The sequence below is a fragment of the Phyllobates terribilis genome, unplaced genomic scaffold (genome assembly GCF_046119375.1).
Source record: "Phyllobates terribilis strain yellow unplaced genomic scaffold, ASM4611937v1 Scaffold_4__5_contigs__length_816908805, whole genome shotgun sequence".
NCBI classification, from domain to species: Eukaryota; Metazoa; Chordata; class Amphibia; order Anura; family Dendrobatidae; genus Phyllobates; species Phyllobates terribilis.
This window is the reverse complement of record NW_027362764.1, coordinates 172726661-172749752: the sequence shown is the minus strand read 5'-3', so window position 1 is coordinate 172749752 and position 23092 is coordinate 172726661. Positions and strand designations below refer to the sequence as shown.

General features: G+C 40.7%; 1 protein-coding gene across 1 annotated transcript in view; it reads left to right on the top strand.

Moving 5' to 3' along the window:
• RFTN1 (raftlin, lipid raft linker 1) overlaps positions 1-22452 on the top strand; it is a 448879-nt gene extending 426427 nt beyond the window's left edge. The window contains exons 9-10 of the mRNA XM_073677942.1: positions 6503-6584; positions 17360-22452. Coding sequence (XP_073534043.1) covers positions 6503-6584; positions 17360-17806 — 529 coding nt within the window. The 3' untranslated portion in view covers positions 17807-22452. The remainder of the gene's footprint in view (positions 1-6502; positions 6585-17359) is intronic.
• The last annotated feature ends 640 nt before the right edge of the window (positions 22453-23092 follow it).

Genomic DNA, 23092 nt, shown 5'->3' with positions numbered 1-23092 from the left:
TCAGGCTAGGTGGGCACTGTTTTTCTCGCGGTTTAATTTCTCCGTTACTTACATCCCTGGTACTAAGAATGTTAAGGCGGATGCCTTGTCTCGCAGTTTTTCTCCCATAGTCGGTGCTGAGAAAGAGGAAAACATTTTACAAGAAGGTGTTGTGATAGCTGCTTTAGACTCCGTTTTGGAAGATGAGATTCTTAAAGCTCAGGAGAATGCCCCATCTAACACTCCTCATGGGAGGTTGTTTGTGCCTGGGACCTTTAGGAGAGATTTGTTTGTTGAGTGTCACGAATCTCGGTTGGCAGGTCATCCCGGAATCTCTGAGACCAAGAGACTGGTGGGTCGCAGTTTTTGGTGGCCTGGATGGCAGAAGGAAGTCATTAAGTGGGTGCGCCAATGTACTATATGTGCTAGATCTAAGTCCTCACATACTCCTGCTGCGGGGTTGCTTTGTCCTTTGGAGGTCCCCAGTGCTCCTTGGACACATTTGGCTATGGACTTTATAACTGACCTTCCCCCCTCTGAGGGTTTTACTGTCATCTGGGTGGTCGTGGACCGTTTTAGCAAGATGTGTCACTTGGTTCCCTTCGTCAAACTGCCCTGCGCTAAAACTCTCGCTAAGGCCTTTGTCAAGGAAATTGTCAGACTTCATGGCGTTCCTACTGACATTGTTTCTGATAGGGGTCCTCAGTTCGTGGCTCGTTTTTGGCGTGCCTTTTGTGACAGGTTGGGAATTCATTTGTCGTTTTCGTCCGGATATCATCCTGAATCTAATGGCCAGACAGAAAGGAAAAACCAGGATGTTGAGCAGTTCTTGCGTTGTTTTGTGGCAGACAATCAAGAGGGGTGGTCTGAGTTTCTGCCACTTGCCGAATTTGCTCTGAACAATCATACATCTTCTTCTGCTGGTTGTTCGCCTTTTTTTTGTTGTTCTGGGAGACATCCGTCGTTTGGGTCGTTCTCCAAGTTGGGATCTGCCGTGCCTGAGGAGGAGAATTTTTCCGGTGATTTGGAAAGAGTTTGGACGGATGTGCGTGGTAATCTTCAGGAGGCCAACAGAAAATCTAAAGACTACTTTGATAGGAAACGACAGGAGGTTTTGTTCGCTGTTGGTGACATGGTTTGGTTGTCCTCTAGGAATCTGCGGTTGAGGATTCCTTCTAAGAAATTGGGTCCCAAGTTTGTAGGGCCCTTTAAGGTGCTTCAGGTTGTCAACCAATCTGCTGTTAGGTTGGAGGTTCCTACCTCCTGGAGAATTAATCCGGTCTTTCATGTCTCTCTGTTAAAAAAAGCTGTTGTGTCGGATGGTGACGCCTCTGCCTCTGTTCCTCCGGTGGTGGAGGACGGGGAATATGAAATTTCTCGCATCCTTGACTCTAGACGGTATAGAGGTAGTTTGCAGTATCTTGTGGCCTGGAAAGGTTTCAGACCCGAGGATAACTCTTGGGTGAGGTCAGATGATGTTTCCGCGTCCAGACTTATCAGAGCGTTTCACAGGAGATTTCCTGATAAGCCTGGTCCTAGGGGATCCGGAGGATCCTCTTAGAAGGGGGGGTACTGTTAGAACCTTGCTGTTAGGTTTTTTTTCCTTTGCTGGTCACATGACCTTGTTGGCCTATTTAATCCTGCTCCGCCCTTCTGGCTTTGCTGGACTTCATTGTATATCTACTTTCTAGCTAGCCTGTGCTCTGTATCTAACTCTGTTAGTTTGCTTGGTCTACGGACCTCTATGTTCTATCTATTTTGTTTGTTCGTCTGTCTGCTACTATTTCTGTTAGGAGGTGTCCCATATTCCTCCCAGTCCTTAGTACTTGTAGGGATTCCCTCCCCACATCTATAGGTCTCCGTACAGACTAGATTAGGACTTTAGCAGGTCTGATCGCAGGATCAGGTTCCCTGTTACATCGTAGGGATTCAGCTGAGTCCTATAGTAGGGACAGATCTCCTCTCTTTCCTTAGCTTTGGTAGCAGAACATAACAATTGTCCTGTTGAAAAATAAATGATGGTCCAACTAAACGCAAACCGGATGGAATAGCATGCCGCTGCAAGATGCTGTGGTAGCCATGCTGGTTCAGTATGCCTTCAATTTTGAATAAATCCCCAACAGTGTCACCAGCAAAGCACCCCCACACCATCACACCTCCTCCTACATGCTTCACGGTGGGAACCAGGCATGTAGAGTCCATCCGTTCACCTTTTCTGCGTCGCACAAAGACACGGTGGTTGGAACCAAAGATCTCAAATTTGGACTCATCAGACCAAAGCACAGATTTCCAAGTTGCTTGATGGTTTTTGCAACTGCACTTTTTGAACAGTTTCAAAGTTTGCACAATTTTTCGGACTGACTGACCTTCATTTCTTAAAGTAATGATGGCCACTCGTTTTTCTTTACTTAGCTGCTCTTTTCTTGCCTTAATACAAATTCTAACAGTCTATTCAGTAGGACTATCAGCTGTGTATCCACCTGACTTCTGCACAACACAACTGATGGTCCCAACCCTATTTATAAGGCAAGAAATCCCACTTATTAAACCTGACAGGGCACACCTGTGAAGTGAAAACCTTTTCCGGTGACTACCTCTTGAAGCTCATCAAGAGAATGCCAAGAGTGTGCAAAGCAGTCATCAAAGCAAAAGGTGGCTACTTTGAAGAACCTAGAATATAAGACATATTTTCAGTTGTTTCACACTTTTTTGTTAAGTATATAATTCCACATGTGTTAATTCATAGTTTTGATGCGTTTAGTGTGAATGTACAATTTTCATAGTCATGAAAATACAGAAAAATCTTTAAATGAGAAGGTGTGTCCAAACTTTTGGTCTGTACTATATATAAATATATATATATATATATATATATATATATATAATTTTTTTTTTTTTTTTCAGCGCTGTAGAGTCAGTACAAAATGTACCAACATTTAAAAAAAAAATATGCATATATAGATACTGTGGAGATAGAGAAGCAGGAGCAGCACCAGGGTAAAGTGGGTGCAGAGCATCCCTGGCATAAACCAAACCATCCAGATAAAAAGTAACAAATGGAGGAAACCCACCAATATAGCAAAATAAACAGTAGCTTATTAACCCATAGTGGCAATGGTAACGTTTCGGTTCTGCGGTATGAACCTTTCTCAAGCAGTGATAGGATAGAAATGTCATATGTTTAAAAGCAAAGTGATTAGGAAGATGATTATACAATGTTATAAAACATACATAAAAATACATATACAAGGTGAATATACAATATACAGATATATGACCATGTGCAGATACATTAAAAATAACTGTAAGTGAAGGTATTATAGTATCGCAGTGTAAAGAAAAAGTGAAATAGTGCTTAATTATGCAGGTAAATACCAGCCCAATGCACATGTCAGAATAAAAGGCAGGTGTGCAATCTGAGGATTGAAGTAACTGGCGCCATTTTGGAAAAGGTCAGTGAGCGCTGTGCACATGTCCGCACTCATTCAGTAGTAAGAAAGGGATGTGAAATGACATAATGTGTGAAGGAAGCCAGATACAGTGCCGCACATTAGATGGTGTTGGAAATGTGATCTAGTTACAGAGCAAATGTACTAGCAATAACAGCAGCACTCTATAGACAGGCAGGAGAGATCCCAAGCTGCAAGGCAAATATAGGAATGACCCAAGAGAATCCCACGGAATCCCCCAGGAGCTGGGGCTGGTACAACTGAGATGAAAAGATATGTGAGGAGGGCTGGATCTAATGACAGACCCATCACTCCACTCACAATCCATAAAGAGTCCAAATTACCTGGAGAAGCTGAGCATAAAGGATCAATTCTAAGGCTATGTGCCCACGATGCAGAAATGCTCCGGATTTTTTCCTGAGCGTTTCTGCATCTCCCTGGCAGAAAAAACGCATGCGGATTGTACATGCGGATTGTACATGCGTTTTCCTGCCAGGGACATGTGGATGTGAAGCGTTCTTCACATGCATTTCCGCATGCGGGTTGACAAGCGCTTTCCAAGCGATTTTAACATCAGTTGGAAAGTGCTTGACAACTTGGTCACACTATATAAATCCATGCAACCGGCATGGATTTACATAGTGTGACCGAAAGAATGGTAAAAAATAAATCTATTCTTACCTTCCGATGGCCCCCAGAGTCTTGCTTCGCTCCGTCCTGGCTTGCCGGCAGCTCGCGGTACACTACACTGAAGGACCTGCCATCACATGACTATGACGTCAGCGCAGGTCCTTCAGTCCATCGAGCTGCCGGCATGGGAGGACAAGCGCAGCGGGGGCCGTCAGATGGTAAGTATAATATTTATTTTTTATTTTATTCTTTTTTTTTTACAGGTTCTATGGTACCCGGGTCCGGAGGAGAGTCTCCTCTCCTCCACACCCGGGTACCATCCGCACTTTGAAATGCATGGATTCCACATGTACAGATGCAGTGATGCGGAGTCCATGCGCTCCAATGCAAGTCAATGGCGGCGAAAACGCAGCACTTCCGCATAATTATTGGTAGTGCTGCGTTTTTTTCCCCAATGATAATCTGCAGCGGAAATTTCCGCAGCATGTGCACAGCACATACGGATTATCATTGGGGGACATGGCAGGCCTTCTACAATGCGTTTTTTAAGAGTCTCTGCAGCGGAATTGCCACTGCAAAAACGCTTAATAAACGCATCGTGGGCACGCAGCCTAATAGTCAAAAGTGGAAAGAGTGACATACATGCCAAACAGCACTTGGTATTCACAGGCAGTCTCCCATCCAAGCACTAACCAGGTCCAACCCTGCGTAGCTTCCAAGATCAGATGTGTTCAGGGTGATGTGGCTGTAGATAAATCACATTACATAGAATATTTTATTGTGAAGTAAATCTTCAAAGAATAACGTTCCTTGTATAAGATGAGTCATCAGAGTAATATGTGATGTCCAGTGTGCAATAAATATTTCTAGAAAAGAGAATTAATAATCACTTAAAATGCACTGCAGCAATCTCAAGAAGGGACACTAGAGGGATAGGGGCAAGCAAACACCGCGTAGGATAGAATTCATTTTATACTCCACATTGAGGGCATTAGGTCTTAAAGTATTCCATTTCGAAATCCACATCAATTCTCTCTTTTGGGTATTTTAACTCTATGACCACCTTTTCTAAGTGGAGATATATGGTCAATTACACGAAACCTCAACTATGGATGTATTTCCTCTTCTAGTTTGCATTGTGCTTCTTAGGCTGTGTTCACACGATGCGTATTTCATGCGTTTCCGCGGCGTTTTTGCAGTTGCGTAAACGCCGCGGAAACGCATGAAAAACGCATGGTAGAAGGGCAGCAATGTTCCCCAATGGAAATCCGCATGTGCTGTGCCCATGATGCGAATTTTTCCGCAGCGTTAACGCTGCGGTCAAAAATCCGCAGCATGTCAATTAATTTTGCGGAAACGCGGCGATTTCGCCGCCATTGACTTGCATTAGAACGCGCCAATTCCGCAAGACAGCATTTGTACTTGCGTAATTGGTGCGTTCTAATGTGCGGATGGTACCCGGGTGTGGAGGAGAGGAGACTCTCCTCCACACCCAGGTACCATTAAAAAAGCTGTAAAAAGAAGAATAAAATAAAAAATAAATGTATTCTTACCTTCTGTCGGCCCGCGCAGCGCTCCCGCTTGGTTCCCGGCACTTGCAGTGAGTTGTAGGACCTGCGGTGACGTCAGAGTCATGTGACGGGTCACGTGACGCTGACGTCGGCAGGTCTTTCAATTCAAAGTTGCCGGGAGAACGGAGTGAGCAGGACAGCGCGGGCCATCGGAGGTAAGTATATACACTCTCTCGGTTCACACTGTATAAATCCATGCTGTTTGCATTGATTTATACAGTGTGACCTAGTTGTCAAGCACTTTCCAAGTGATGCTAACATCGCCTGGAAAGCGCTTGTCAATCTGCATGCGGAAACGCATGTGAATCTGCATGTGGATCCGCATGTATTCTGCAGGAAAAACGCATGCACAATCTGCATGCGTTTTTTCTGCCAGGGAGATGCAGAAATGATGCAGAAATTTTCTGCTTCATTTCTGCATCGTGTGCACATACCCTTACTTTAGACTGTAGACAAGTATGATGTGTTGGTTTGACGTGTGAGAGGTGATCTATAAATTAAAATTTCAGAGTAGGAAATAAGATGGTACTTCTGTCAAATTTCATTTATATATTTGAGTAATACTTGAAATGGCAGTCAGAGGAATAGGTTATGCTCATTATGATTTTCTTCAAGGGTAACCTGTTACATAATGGCCTCCTGGCATAGATAGCTAGGGATTCATACATCTGCGCTCATATTTTGGAAATAAATTGTGTTCCACTTGTATCCTTCTGGAGGATTTTCTCAATCCCAGTTGTCACCATTTCTGCATAGTATGATTTTAATCTAAATGGAAATTCAGGACACATGGTTAATGGCAAACGGCTGGGTGACATTTGCATTGTGGTGACCGATAAAACATTTTATTCATTCATTAATCTCTTTTTCCAGGGATGGCAATGTGACTACCAAGCAAATTGTGTTCATGCAGAGACCAACACTGCCCCATAAGACCAAGAAGAAGGAACCAAAGGTAACAGAAGTTCATTTAATACATCATGTGAATATAAGAAGGTGTACCATAGCATGTCAGATACCAGTTAATATTTTCATAGATGTGGAATAGCTTTAAGGCTATGTGCCCACGATGCAGAAATGCTCTGGATTTTTCCTGAGCATTTCTGCATCTCCCTGGCAGAAAAAACGCATGCGGATTGTACATGCGGATTGTACTTGCTTTTTTCCTGCCAGGGACAAGCGGATGTGAAGCGTTCTTCACTTGCATTTCCGCATGCGGGTTGTCAAGCGCTCTCCAAACGATTTTTGCATCACTTGGAAAGTGCTTGTCAACTTGGTCACACTATATAAATCCATGCAAACGGCATGGATTTATAGTGTGACCGAAAAAATGGTAAAAAATAAATATATACTTACCTTCTGATGGCCCCCAGTGTCCTTGTTTTGGCTTGCCGGCAGCTCGCGGTAGATTTAAGGACCTGCCGACGTCAGTTTCGCGTGACCCGTCACTTGTCTAAATGATGTCACTGCAGGTCCTTTAATCTACCGCGAGCTTCCGGCAAGCAGAGACAAGGACTCTGGGGGCCATCAGAAGGTGAGTATAATATTTATTTTTTATTTTATTCTTTTTTTTACAGGTACTATGGTACCCGGGTCTGGAGGAGAGTCATCTCTTCTCCAGACCCGGGTACCATCCGCACATTGAAACGCATGTAATTCGCATCTGCATATGCAGTGATGCGGATGTCATGCGATTCAATGCAAGTCAATGGCGGCGAAAACGCCGCGTTTACGCAAAAAAATTGGTAGTGCTGCGGATTTTTCCGCAATGATAATCCGCAGCGGAAATTTCCGCAGCATGTGCACAGCACATGCGGATTATCATTATTGGGGAACATGGCAGACCTTCTGCCAAGCGGTTTTTAAGCGTTTTTGCAGCGGAATTGCCGCTGCGGAAACGCTTAAAAAATGCATAGTGGGCACACAGCCTAAGGGATTTTAGGGTAGCAGTGACGCTCAGGCCTTGGTGTACAAGGAAGTCAAAAGTTCCTGTTCCGCATACACCAAGATAAAGATGTAACGAGGGATTCAGCACAGGGTTGTCAAAACACATCTGAGTGGACCCCTAATCTAGGTAACTATATTTACAACTATCCTATTTTACCCCAATGATAGTGGAGAAAAAGGAACTTCAGCAGTTGATCATACTGAAGTATAAATGACTATACAAAGACCAACACCGATATTACCATATGTTGACTGTATAGTGGTAGATACCAGTCATGCAGAACACATAAGAGCTTACAATACAGTTATAGATATAGATGTTTTTTTTTATTAAGTCATTCACTTTTCCAATCATTTCCATCTAGCCCAGACCCACATGATGAATTCTTCCAGCCACAACCTGCCTGCATAATTTACAACAAATACACATTTGATTTCTCACCTTTTCAGTTCCCCCATCTGTCTCATCCTGTTGAGTAGCATGGTGACCCAGTGGTTAGCATAGATTACTACATCTGCTGTATGGTAAGGTAACAGTACGCCTCTTAGTGTCCCACATTTGTGCCCTCTAGACAGTAAACTTGCCCCCTTAGATAATATTAATCCCCTCTGTGAGTGCCCTAGAAAGTTATGTTGGCCATATTTTGCCCCCTAAAAAATAATGCCTCTTGTATGCCCCTTGAAGGTTACAATACCTTGAATACCCCCGTAATGATATAATGCATCTTTAAGTGCATATTGAATATTGTCCCCTGATTGCTTCTAAAGTAATAATGTCTCCTAAGTGTCTTCTTAACAATTAATAATTCCCCGAATGCTTCAAGAAAAGTAATAATGTCCCCTTACATACTGTAATAATGTCCCGAGTTCCAGCACATAGTTATAACATCCAGTGAGTCTTCCCCCCACATAATGGTGTCCCCTGAGTCCCTCACATACAGTAATATGCTCTAAATCTCCCACACGTACAGTAGTAATATCCCCTGAGTGTCCCCACAAAAAGAGTCGTTTCAGAACTTTTTCCATCTACACTGTGTGCAGAATTATTAGGCAAGTTGTATTTTAGAGGATTATTTTTATTATTGATCATCAACTATGTTCTCAATCAACCCAAAAGACTCATAAATATCCAAGCTTAATATTTTTGGAAGTTGGAGTGGGTTTTTTTTAGATTTGGCTATCTTAGGAGGATATCTGTTTGTGCAGGTAACTATTACTGTGCAGAATTATTAGGCAACTTAATAAAAACCAAATATAATCCCATCTCACTTGTTTATTTTGACCAGGTAAACCAATATCAGTGCACAAAATTTAGAAATAAACATTTCTGACATGCAAAAACAAAAACAAAAAAAATTAGTGATGAATATACAGTGCTGGCCAAAAGTATTGGCACCCCTGCAAATCTGTCAGATAATACTCAGTTTCTTCCTGAAAATGATTGCAATCACAAATTCTTTGGTATTATTATCTTCATTTAATTTGCTTGCAAGGAAAAAACACAAAAGAGAATGAAGCAAAAATCAAATCACTGATCATTTCACACACAACTCCAAAAAAGGGCCGGACAAAAGTATTGGCATCCTCAGCCTAATACTTGGTTGCACAACCTTTAGCCAAAATAACTGCGAACAACCGCTTCCGGTAACCATCAATGAGTTTCTTACAATGCTCTGCTGGAATTGTAGACCATTCTTCTTTGGCAAACTGCTCCAGGTCCCTGATATTTGAAGGGTGCCTTCTCCAAACTGCCATTTTGAGATCTATCCACAGGTGTTCTATGGGATTCAGGTCTGGACTCATTGCTGGCCACCTTAGAAGTCTCCAGTGCTTTCTCTCAAACCATTTTATAGTGCTTTTGGAAGTGTGTTTTGGGTCATTGTCCTGCTGGAAGACCCATGACCTCTGAGGGAGACCCTGCTTTCTCACACTGGGCCCTACATTATGCTGCAAAATTTGTTGGTAGTCTTCAGACTTCATAATGCCATGCACACGGTCAAGCAGTCCAGTGCCAGAGGCAGCAAAGCAACCCCAAAACATCAGGGAACCTTCGCCATGTTTGACTGTAGGGACCGTGTTCTTTTCTTTGAATGCCTCTTTTTTTTTCCTGTACACTCTATGTTGATGCTTTTTCCCAAAAAGCTCTACTTTTGTCTCATATGACCAGAGAACATTCTTCCAAAACGTTTTAGGCTTTCTCAGGTAAGTTTTGGCAAACTCCAGCCTGGCTTTTTTATGTCTCGGGGTAAGAAGTGGGGTCTTCCTGGGTATCCTACCATACAGTCCCTTTTCATTCAGACGCCAACGGATAGTACGGGTTGACACTGTTGTACCCTCGGACTGCAGGGCAGCTTGAACTTGTTTGGATGTTAGTCGAGGTTCTTTATCCACCATCTGCACAATCTTGCGTTGAAATCTCTCGTCAATTTTTCTTTTCCGTCTACATCTAGGGAGGTTAGCCACAGTGCCATAGGCTTTAAACTTCTTGATGACACTGCGCACGGAAGACACAGGAACATTCAGGTCTTTGGAGATGGACTTGTAGCCTTGAGATTGCTCATGCTTCCTCACAATTTGGTTTCTCAAGTCCTCAGACAGTTCTTTGGTCTTCTTTCTTTTCTCCATGCTCAATGTGGTACACACAAGGACACAGGACAGAGGTTGAGTCAACTTTAATCCATGTTAACTGGCTGCAAGTGTGATTTAGTTATTGCCAACACCTGTTAGGTGCCACAGGTAAGTTACAGGTGCTGTTAATTACATGAAGTAGAGAAGCATCACATGATTTTTCAAACGGTGCCAATACTTTTGTCCACCCCCTTTTTTAGGTTTGGTGTGGAATTATATCCAATTTGGCTTTAGGACTATTCTTTTTGTGTTTTTTTCATTGAAGACAAATTAAATGAAGAGAATAATACCAAAGAATTTGTGATTGCAATCATTTTCAGGAAGAAACTGAGTATTATCTGACAGAATTACAGGGGTGCCAATACTTTTGGCCAGCACTGTAGCCACCTTTCTTTACGATGACACTCAACAGCCTTCCATCCATAGATTCTGTCAGTTGCTTGATCTGTTTTCAATCAACATTGCGTGCAGCAGCCACCACAGCCTCCCAGACACTGTTCCGAGAGGTGTACTGTTTTCCCTCCCTGTAGATATCACATTTTATGATGGACCACAGGTTCTCTATGGGGTTCAGATCAGGTGAACAAGGGGGCCATGTCATTATTTTGTCTTCTTTTAGACCTTTACTGGCCAGCCACGCTGTGGAGTAGTTGGATGCATGTGATGGAGCATTGTCCTGCATGAAAATCATGTTTTTCTTGAACGATACCGACTTCTTCCTGTACCACTGCTTGAAGAAGTTGTCCTCCAGAAACTGGCAGTAGGTCTGGGAGTTGAGCTTCACTCCATCCTCAACCCGAAAAGGTCCCACAAGTTCATCTTTGATGATACCAGCCCATACCAGTACCCCACCTCCACCTTGCTGGCGTCTGAGTCGGAGCTCTCTGCCCTTTACTGATCCAGCCTCTGGCCCATCCATCTGGCCCATCAAGAGTCACTCTCATTTCATCAGTCCATAAAACCTTTGAAAAATCAGTCTTAAGATATTTCTTGTCCCATTCTTGACGTTTTATCTTATGTTTCTTATTCGAAGGTGGTAGTTTTTCAGCCTTCCTTACCTTGGCCATGTCCCTGAGTATCGCACACCTTGTGCTTTTTGATACTCCAGTAACGTTGCAGCTCTGAAATATGGCAAAACTGGTGGCGAATGGCATCTTGGCAGCTTCACGCTTGATTTTCCTCAATTCATGGGCAGTTATTTTGCACCTTTTTTGACCAACACGCTTCTTGCGACCCTGTTGGCTATTTGCCATGAAATGCTTGATTGTTCGGTGATCACGCTTCATAAGTTTGGAAATTTCAAGACTGCTGCATCCCTCTGCAAGACATCTCACAATTTTGGACTTTTCAGAGCCCGTCAAATCTCTCTTCTGACCCATTTTGCCAAAGGAAAGGAAGTTGCCTAATAATTAAGCACACTTTATATAGGGTGTTGATGTCATTCGTCAACACCCCTCCTCATTACAGAGATGCACATCACAAGATTTACTTAATTGGTGGTTGGTTCTCAAGCCTATGCAGCTTGGAGTAGGACAACATGTATAAAAAATATCATGTGATCAAAATACTCATTTGCCTAATAATTTTGCACGCGGTATATAATGTAACATTTAGAATCTACTGTGTACAGCGCCCTCTTCAGGTCAACCCGCAAGTTTTCAATTGGATTGAGGTCTGAGCTCTGGCTGGGCCATTCCAAAACTTTGATCTTCCACTAGCGAAGCCATTCTTTTGTTTATTTGGAACTGTGCTTACGGTCATTGCCATGCTGAAAGATGAAATTCCTCTTCATCTTTAGGCCTGAAGATTTTCTTGCAAAATGGACTAATTAGAACCGTTCATAATTCCTTCCAATTTTACTAAAGCACCAGCTCCATCTACCTAAAAACAGCCCCAAAGCATAATACTGACTCCACCATGATTCATTGTCGGTTTGGTGATCTTTTGATGATGCACAGTGTTGGCATTGCGACAAACATACCTTTAGGAATTATGGCCAAAAAGTTCAAACTTGGCCTCATGACGTTTTACCACATGCTTTTGGCAGACTTGATGTAGGTTTTCGCAAAACATGTCTGGTTTGGATGTTTTTCTTTGCAAGAAAAGTCTTACTTGTTACCACCTTACTGCACAAGCTAGACACATGATGAATTTGGGAGATTACTGTCACATGCAGTACACAATCAGTACCTAGCAGAGATTTCTGTAGCTCTTTTAATGTTTCTGTAAGCATATTGGCAACCTTCCTTGGCAGCCTCCTGGAGAAAGTTTCTTCTTGTCATTTCATCAATTCTTGAGAGGCATCCAGTTGTAGGTAATGTCACTGTTGTGTCAAATTTAAGCCTCTTCTTGATGACCATCTTCACAATATTCCATGGAATATCTAATGCCTTGAAGATTTATTGTCCCCTTCTTCTAAATGATAACTTTCAACAATGAGATCCCTTTGCTGTGTTGGAAGCTGTTTACGGACCATGACTTTTGCTGTAAAATGCAGCTAAGAACATGTCAAGAAAATCCAATTAGAATAGCTAAGCTTTATATGGGGTTAATCAGAATCACAGTAAATGATGGCAGCTGGGCACTGACTACTATTTAACATGAGTTTAAATGTGATGGGCTAATTCTGAACATAAACACATCCCCAATTAGAGGAGTTTTTTCACTCTTATGCAACCGTATTATTTTAGTTTTATTTTAATTTGAACACCTCAAAATGATTTTAGTCTCTTTCTCAATTGATAAGTACAGATTATGGGTGACATTAAAGGTGGAGAAAGTTTTAAAATAATTCTTCTTGGTATGATTTTTTTTTTAACATGATAAAAATAAAATCAAGGACCCCCTTTCAGGGACATGTGTTGCAGTATAAATACAGTAACATTGCCCCGATGGCAACCCCTTAGTTTTCTCACACACTATGATACATACCTCTTTCATAGTTCCCGTAGAGTATTCATAGTTCCCGTAGAGTATTATGCCACAGTACTCTCCACATGCCCAGTATAATGACCTACAGTACCTCCAGCACAGTATGATACCCCCATATTGCCTGAACACAGTATGATGGCCCCACAATGACCCCCCATTAACTGCACCCAGTAAACTAAGTGATACATGACTGGATTCAGGATCTCTTTTCCTTCATCAGGCTGCTCTCAGATTCTGACAGATTCCCTTTAATCATTTATCTTCATAGTTTTTAGAGTTCATTTTGTCATGTGCAAACATGGAGTTAAAAAACTAGCAAAATTACACTGTACAACAAAAATCCCAAAGTGTGTTTTTGTTATTTCCTTGAATCTCACATTGAAATACAACAGAATTAACAGATATTGTTAAGCTTCTGAAATATGGCCAACCACTGCCTAAAGGTATTTGCATAGATGTACAGTACAGACCAAAAGTTTGGACACACCTTCTCATTTAAAGATTTTTCTGTATTTTCATGACTATGAAAATTGTACATTCACACTGAAGGCATCAAAACTATGAATTAACACATGTGGAATTATATACTAAACAAAAAAGTGTGAAACAACTGAAAATGTGTCTTATATTCTAGGTTCTTCAAAGTAGCCACCTTTCGCTTTGATGACTGCTTTGCACACTCTTGGCATTCTCTTGATGAGCTTCAAGAGGTAGTAACCAGAAATGGTCTTCCAACAATCTTGAAGGAGTTCCCAGAGATGCTTAGCACTTGTTGGCCCTTTTGCCTCCACTCTGCGGTCCAGCTCACCCCAAACCATCTCGATTGGGTTCAGGTCTGGTGACTGTGGAGGCCAGGTCATCTGGCGTAGCACCCCATCACTCTCCTTCTTGGTCCAATAGCCCTTACACAGCCTGGAGGTGTGTTTGGGGTCATTGTCCTGTTGAAAAATAAATGATGGTCCAATTAAACGCAAACCGGATGGAATAGCATGCCGCTGCAAGATGCTGTGGTAGCCATGCTGGTTCAGTATGCCTTCAATTTTGAATAAATCCCCAACAGTGTCACCAGCAAAGCACCCCCACACCATCACACCTCCTCCTCCATGCTTCACGGTGGGAACCAGGCATATAGAGTCCATCCGTTCACCTTTTCTGCGTCGCACAAAGACACGGTGGTTGGAACCAAAGATCTCAAATTTGGACTCATCAGACCAAAGCACAGATTTCCACTGGTCTAATGTCCATTCCTTGTGTTCTTTAGCCCAAACAAGTCTCTTCTGCTTGTTGCCTGTCCCTAGCAGTGGTTTCCTAGCAGCTATTTTACCATGAAGGTCTGCTACACAAAGTCTCCTCTTAACAGTTGTTGTAGAGATGTGTCTGCTGCTAGAACTCTGTGTGGCATTGACCTGATCTCTAATCTCAGCTGCTGTTAACCTGCGATTTCTGAGGCTGGTGACTCGGATAAACTTATCCTCAGAAGCAGAGGTGACTCTTGGTCTTCCTTTCTTGGGGCGGTCCTCATGTGAGCCAGTTTCTTTGTAGCGCTTGATGGTTTTTGCAACTGCACTTGGGGACACTGTCAAAGTTTGCCTAATTTTTTGGACTGACTGACCTTCATTTCTTAAAGTAATGATGGCCACTCGTTTTTCTTTACTTAGCTGCTTTTTTCTTGCCATAATACAAATTCTAACAGTCTATTCAGTAGGACTATCAGCTGTGTATCCACCAGACTTCTGCACAACACAACTGATGGTCCCAACCCCATTTATAAGGCAAGAAATCCCACTTATTAAACCTGACAGGGCACAACTGTGAAGTGAAAACCATTTCCGGTGACTACCTCTTGAAGCTCATCAAGAGAATGCCAAGAGCGTGCAAAGCAGTCATCAAAGCAAAAGGTGGCTACTTTGAAGAACCTAGAATATAAGACATATTTTCAGTTGTTTCACACTTTTTTGTTAAGTATATAATTCCACATGTGTCAATTCATAGTTTTGATGCCTTTAGTGTGAATGTACAATTTTCAAAGTCATGAAAATACAGAAAACTCTTTAAATGAGAAGGTGTGTCCAAACTTTTGGGCTGTACAGTATAATGGCACCTACAACAACAAACTGTGCTTTTTCATATCTGGAGATAAACATTTAGCGGCACTGTTAATATAAAGTATTGTAGTTTCTATTCAGTAGAAATCACTTAAAACTAGTTGTTACTTTGTGTCAAAGTGTATAATTAACTTCATTAATTTATGTACTGTTTGCCAATACATTTACACTCTAGACAGAATATGAGCTCCCTATGGAGAAAACGAAAAAGCCAAATAAGATGGCGGTTTACAGAACAATTTTAACATTGCCAGATGTTTTAGAATTATTTTTCGTCAAGATGTAAATGTTCACGTGTATTGTTAGCTACGTTCACATTTTCACTGTTTCATCTATAATGACTATAACTTTTAACAACATGGCAGAATATGATAACATTGAGAGCTGCATTAAGGCTATGTGCCCACGATGCAGAAATGAAGCAGAAATTTTCCTGAGCATTTCTGCATCTCCTTGGCAGAAAAACGCATGCGTTTTTTACATGCGTTTTTGACGCGTATTTGCATGCGTATTTGCCATGCTTTTTTCCAATGCATTGTATAGGCAAATACGCACGCAGAAACGCACAAGAATTGGTCATGTCCGTATTTTTTCTGCGAGTAAAATCTGCGCAGAAAAAATACGGACCATGTGCACAGAACTTGCAGAATGTCATAGGAAGTCATGGGATAAGGTATGCAATGTGTTTCTGGAGCGTTTACGCGCTGCAAATACGCACCAAAAACGCATCGTGGGCTCACAGCCTAACAAGTCCAGCTTCAGTCCACATCAGCCGGATATGGTGTGGGCTCATGAGTCCGCTCCATATATAATCACCTGACATGCACACTACTGCTACACCGTAAGTCAAGAAGGGGTTAAAAAGGGTTGATTTTATCACATAATGTTATTTAAGCTTACTTAATTTGAACATTTGTCGAATAAAAAAATATATATTTGTTTCAATGTGTTCTATCTCTCTTTTACATAATAAATGAAATTTCTGCTATGTCCTAACGTCCAACGATGTCTTAATGACAGTCTTGTTCCCAGGTCATGGCAACTCCCCTGCTGACACGACATCCAAATTGTGTGTGAAGGGATCTGGCTCATTGCTCTTCTAAAAGTTACGCCAGCCCTCTTCTCTGTCACAGCCAATGCATAGACAGTGAGCCAACCCTGTCACACCCGGCTCTGAAGGTGTGCCAACACTGTCACACCCGGCTCTGAAGGTGTGCCAACACTGTCACACCCGGCTCTGAAGGTGTGCCAACACATCAATCATCTCTTGTGTCACACACAGGGCCAGGAGTGGAGCTGCCAGGACTGAGGATTTTATCGGGACATCTGTGGACAGTTGGAAATAAAAGTATTTTCGTTTCACATGTTTTTTATAAAAACTCAAGGGACCATCTTTTTTTTTTATTCAAAGTGGCCTTTTCCTTTAACTGCTCATCAAATTGTTTATACGAGAAGCTAAAACTTTGTGCTTTTATTTATTCCTACTAAAGAGCTATTCATTTGGTTTGCAAATTGTATTCATGTTCCTGCCTTTCCATGAAATATATGCAGAACATTAAACTAGCACAAAAGCCTTGTGTGAAATACAAGCTGCATAGACTTATTCATGTATATTACCTATTTCTGAACACATTCCAGGTTCACTTGGTTTTACGTTTTATCTTTTTGGGGTTATTTACATTAGTCAAAGTGTCAGTGTTAAAAGTGAGATAAAATACTATCTAGTTTTAATAAGCTAATTCTTGCTCCTCCAAGGGTTGGTGATGGAGATGATCAGTTTTCATTAGGGCTTCTCCTTGATCTCTGGTTTGTATATCTCCACCATCCGTACAGCACATTTGATCTATCTTCAAAGAGTCGTATTGTTAATTGAAATGTACAGGCAGCTTCTAGTATGGCTCTTGGCACAGTGAGATTAGATCTAGCCAAGATTGGCAGACAGTGTTACCATAGATAGTGTAGCCATAAAGTAGAGATAATGACAAACCATAATTTCTTTCATTAGGAGCTTATCCCAGATGAAAATTGGAGTTAAGTTTTTTTGTAATACAATTGTAGTTCTAATATAATACAGGGCATTTAAGCCATTAATGTTTATGCTTCTGCTTACCTATTTCAGTTCCACTTGAGGTTTTCCAAAGATGAAAAGCGCAGCAAGTATTCAAAGAAAGGAAGAGGAAAAGTTAATTTTAAAGACAATGAGACCGATCGAAACAAGAGAAATGAAGAGCAGACAAAAGCTGATGATGCAGAAGACATACATGGGAACCACCAATCAGATGGAAATATCTTACAAAAGAGTGATGGTCTTCAGGAGGATGTAATAACCCAACAAAATAATGAGGCGATTGAAGAAACCCCATTATTGCCTAAAGAGATTTCTTCTCCATTAGTGGAAGGGTCAACTGAAAGCATAAAGGATGAAGAATCTGATGGGACTAAGACTATGGAAGAAGAGTCATCTGATGGGATTGTAGGTGATGGAAAGCAAGCTGAGGACAGTGCAGTCGAAGGTGATGTTGATACCCAACTGATGGAAAATCTCCATGTTGAGGACACCAATTAAGATCTGTTATAAGACTTACAGAGCACTTTGAGACACTGATGATGTACATGCAGAGTATTATGCTTCAGTTCTTTCTGTACCATGACGTCCTGAAGATTTAATGAGGCTATGGTAGCAGGTAGTGAGAGAGAAATTAGCATTCTTGGTAGTCAAAAGCAAACATCTTAGATGCTTTTAGACCCCAGCATTCAATCAAAACAAAGGTCTTTTGGCCAAATGGTTAAAATGATAAAATCAGCAGGTAGGGCAGAACTGTAACTGTTTAAGGTAGTATGGAATAGACATCTTCAGAAGAGATATGGTGTTCTTATACGCCTTTATCTATTGAATGACATACAACAGCCACTATAGAAATGTAATTTTACTGATGATTCTGAGGATGGTAGTATAGCAAAAGCTGGGACTTATTTATTATACCATCCCGAGAACATGGCCGCGATTTCCATGATCTAAAACAGGCTTAGCAATATTGAAAAGCTTAAGATAAAAGAATGTGTAATGTTTCCCGCTTCATCACATTTTAGATATATTTATATAGATATATGAATGCTTAAATTATCTGCACAGGTGAAATTCAGAACTGTTTTGTATGCAGCGTTTTGCATATAGTTGCACTTCATATTATTTTGATATAGTTTTGTTTACTGTTTTGTACAAAGAGATATTCTGTATTGAAAAGATTTAGCTTTCTGATATTCCGAAACCGGTAATTATTGTTACATGCAGCCTTACAGCACATACTGTGTTTGTTCTTTGTAGAAGGACTTTAAAATTAAAGCTTCAAATAACATTTTCCAAAAGGCAGAAAAAAAGAGCCTTTTATTATCAGTTTCTATTTTTGCTTAATCCAAACCGGTGACAAACAAGTAAAATTCAATATGAAAATTTTTGACCAATTTTTGAACATATTCTATGGAACCTATTGATTTACTGTATTTATACATTTAAGAGTTGAGTTAATGAGATACCATCTGCAAACTGATACACTGTACTAAGTTGGCTGTACACAAGCAATGGCTAATTCAGCTGACAGCGATCTCTTTCTACCCCCCTAAACCCACTGGGGTCGATTCATGAAGACTGGTGCAGCACAGGCTTATGCTGTACCAGCCTTGCTGGAGTACAAGGTGCCAAATTCATTAAAGGGGATCTGTCACCCCCTGGGACTTTTCAGACCTCTAATATGGGCATACAGGTTATAGAAATGTGAATCTATACCTACCTGTATACCCCATATTAGTGGTCTGGTTTCTGTGTAATCGCATTTTTATTAAATGATTTCTGCTAAGCTTCGCGTCCCCCGGATGCCAAGAAATCCCCGCTTACTAGCCCTATTTCCATACTCACCCCAGCTCCCCTGCACGTCACTGCCCTGTTAAGTGCAGGTCCCGGCCGGATCCCGCACCTGCGCTGTTTCCCCTGTACGGACAGCGCTCTTCTCCCTGCCGTCTGTGCAGCCTTTTGGAGCAGGGAACTTGTGCACAGGTGCTGGGTAGGCCGGCGCCTGCGCACAAGTTCCCTGCTCCAACCTGTATGCCCATATTAGCGGCCTGAAAAGTCCCAGGGGGTGACAGATTCCCTTTAAGAGGCACATGCCACTTAATGAATTTGACGCATCTCCTTTGTGACGGGTGTCTCCTTGCAGCGCACCAGAAATGCTATTCCAGTCAAGTAGCATTTCTGGCGTGCAAAATGTCGTAATTTTTGATGATTTCTAAGGGCAGGCCTGGCCATGCCCCCATCCCACCCCAGCTCTTTCACAGCTCCATCCTATTCTGCAGAGCTGATTCAAACTGCATAAAAATGGCAAAAATCGCTAAATATTTGTGCAAGTCCCCGTTGTTCCAAAATTTTGTGGCTTTTTAAAGCTTTTATGCCAGTCTTCTAGTGTAAAAGTTTTGCTAAACCAACCCCTCTATCTTTGGCCCAATAGGCAGAGGGGGGAAATCTGATGCCAAAATCCACCGGATATGGCTCATCTTCACTGAATACATGAGAATGGAGTATTTAAAATTCAATTGCCCAATCCTTATATTCCCAATAACCTGTCGAGTGAGAGTCGAGAGGTCCCCATACACATTAGGTCATGCGGTCCCACTGAAATTGGAAGGTTCAGCTAGCTTTTATCTAATGTGTATGGGGACTTTTAGACCTTGTCCTTGTGTCTTGAGGGGTCAGTGCATGATACAGAAATTCAAAGCACATCAAAGATAGTATTTCTGTGACATGCACCATCCTTTCAGGCTCTGTACTAAGCAGAACACAGTGTATCACAATGGCCCGCTAAACAAAAATTGTTTTTATTTTCTATGCGGTTTAAGTTAATTAACAATTCACAATTCACTATATAAAAGGGGCACAAATACATAGAATACATTGTAATACGTACATATTTACGTACAGAATTAATTTTTATCACTTGAAAAGCAGCCAAAAGCATCAATGTTATAGTGAGATGTATGCATTTATAGATAAGAAAAACATTTGGAGACAATAAAATTGCTTTATATATATCCCCATTATCATTTTTTTTGTATGTACGGTATATATTTTTGTTATGGAAAACAGAAACATTGCCAGACATGTCCTGGAAACAGAGTCAACTTAATCTTGTAGACAGAAGTTTGTCTCAGGTCAGAGGCACTTCAATAAATAATCATCTTTAGAGACATTACATCCTACAATCTGCATCAAAAAGGATTTGTAATGTAATTTGCATTTTTACTTCCAGAACCTGCAATCGCATGATCTTTATGATGCTCCTTGCGTTATTTTTCTAGTGGTCGAAATAGGGGGATAACAGACTAACATTTTGTGGGTTTAAGAAACGATCAGAATTTGTTTTACAGAAAGTTTTACCTGGAAAAAATAATAACAAAATTCCCACATACTGTCTAAGACAATCAGAGGGAAGGAGATGGGATTTTATTTTATTGGGGCGCTAACTAAGCAACATACACTAGAATTCTCAGACAATTTTTTGTTTTCCAAAAAAGTGTCATACATGGTGTGCACCAAAATTATTTTGTAACTCAGACACATATTCTCATTACGCAGATGTAAAAAAGTGTATGAAATGAGGCATGGTTGAGATGATACAAAAATGTACCAGATTTTGTGACTTTGGGTTCAAAATACTGATATAATGAGCGCCAGCCCGAGAGATGGCAGATAACATTGTGCACCACTGTCAATAATCTAATATAATTTTTGCCTGTCTGGTTCAGTTTTATCCTGTTTAAAATAGGACTCAACCACAGCCACAACAATACAGTCATTAATAACCATTTACATGGAAGTACAGCTTCAGAAACCTTTGACAATCAGCTGTAACAGCCATGGGTTTCTATATTACACGTCATACATCAGACCTGTGATCTATTCCAGACAGATTCCAATATATGTGTAATTTCTAATGAAAACATCTACATGAGCCATCTCTAGCACTCTACGGGAGACCAAGATAGGCTCTCCACCGGGCGGAGGTGTACTGGACGGAAGGTAGTAGATAGCCGACAGGAGGAATTGTGGGAAACGTAGTTCTGAGCTCACCGGTCGCGCTCCAACATGTCCACAAACTGGAAGTTTATGAAGAAGAGTTGTTGCACATGGATCTATAAATAGAATAAAGTAATGAAAAACTATAGAGAATTTTGGAGGTAATACATCTATAATTTAGTTTACCAGTGCCCATATACATATAACACCATTAAACTTCTGTGCAGACTGTTAAAGAAGAAGTTAAATAATCTATCAAAAGAAAAACCCCTAAATGGCCATGATTATTCCTGTATGAAACCTGATTTTTGATATATATAGCTATATGTACAAGTTATACATATGTTTCTAACTATATAAACTAAATTCTACATGTCTAACATAAAAGGGTGACGTAGAGTCTACAGGGTACAGTAGTGCCAAGTAAAATACATGTATAGAAATGTGTGGAGCTGAAAACATACGCAGAAAAGTACATTGTTTGAAACATGAGACACAATAAATATGAAATTCTCCATATGTACTAAATCACTTCATAATTTGTGGTTATGTCATATATACGCAAGTAGAAAAAAAACAGCTCACCAAGGCTGTGGGCGTGTAGAAGCACGGATTCCATGGGACCGAATGTGGAAGTAGATGAAGAGAAAAATTCCAGCTTCATAAAAATTGCAAAATTTTATTAGAAAAAGTATTTTAAAAAGATTCCATATCATGTTAGAACAGGCAAGACGTTTCGAACGCAAGCAGCGTTCTTTGTCAAAGCTTTGACAGCTTGCGTTCGAAACGCGTTGCCTGTTTTAACATGATATGAAATCTTTTTAAATACTTTTTCTAATAAGATTTAGAAATTTTTCTGAAGCTGGAATTTTTCCCTTCATCTACTTCCACATTTTGTCATAAATACCCCTTCTTACATATACACATCTATCTATCTATCTATCTAGACACACACTATATATATGTATATATATATATATGTATATATATATATATATATATATTTCCATCATTCATCGTGATCACTCAGGGTCACAAATGAGTCAATTGCCTAAGTTCAAGTTAATTTTATATTGGAATTTTCCACACTTTTTGAACATTTTCCCAACAACATGTCAGGTTTGTACATTGCCATTTCTTAATATTGGCACCACCTATGAATTAGCAGTAGGGTGGTGGGTAACTGTAAACTTCACTACCAGTTTTATCATCAATCATATTTATTATTACTGATCCCAGTTTCAGTGTCTATAGATATGATCTGATAGTTTAATCCAACTGTGCTGTGTGATATTAAAAAGGCCAATATAACTTATACTGTACAGAATTAGTAGGCAACCGATTTTGTATAGGACACTATGTCATGGTGCTCAGATCACTATTATTTAATCCTCAGGGCAGAAAGTAAACTTAGTCATGCATTGATTTGTCACATAGAGAAGAAATGTAAGTACCGGGTGCCAAAAAATATCTGGCACCTGTGCTATTTGCATGATATCTCAGGAACATGCCATAACTAATGGTTTGGACACATGTATAGCCTTGGCTTTGATTGTAACATCTGTTTTTGTTCCCATGAACATATAAACATGAATGATTTAAAGCACAATTCTGTATGAAATAGTGACATGTAAAAACTGAACCCCAAAAGTAATACTGGGATCCTTAAAACAAGGCGAAAAAAACACTGTTAATTTATAGACTGTCGAGCTGAAAAGACATAATTGGCTAAAATGCAATAAAATAAACCATCAACAGTATATATAGCCTATGAGCTCTTCTGGAATG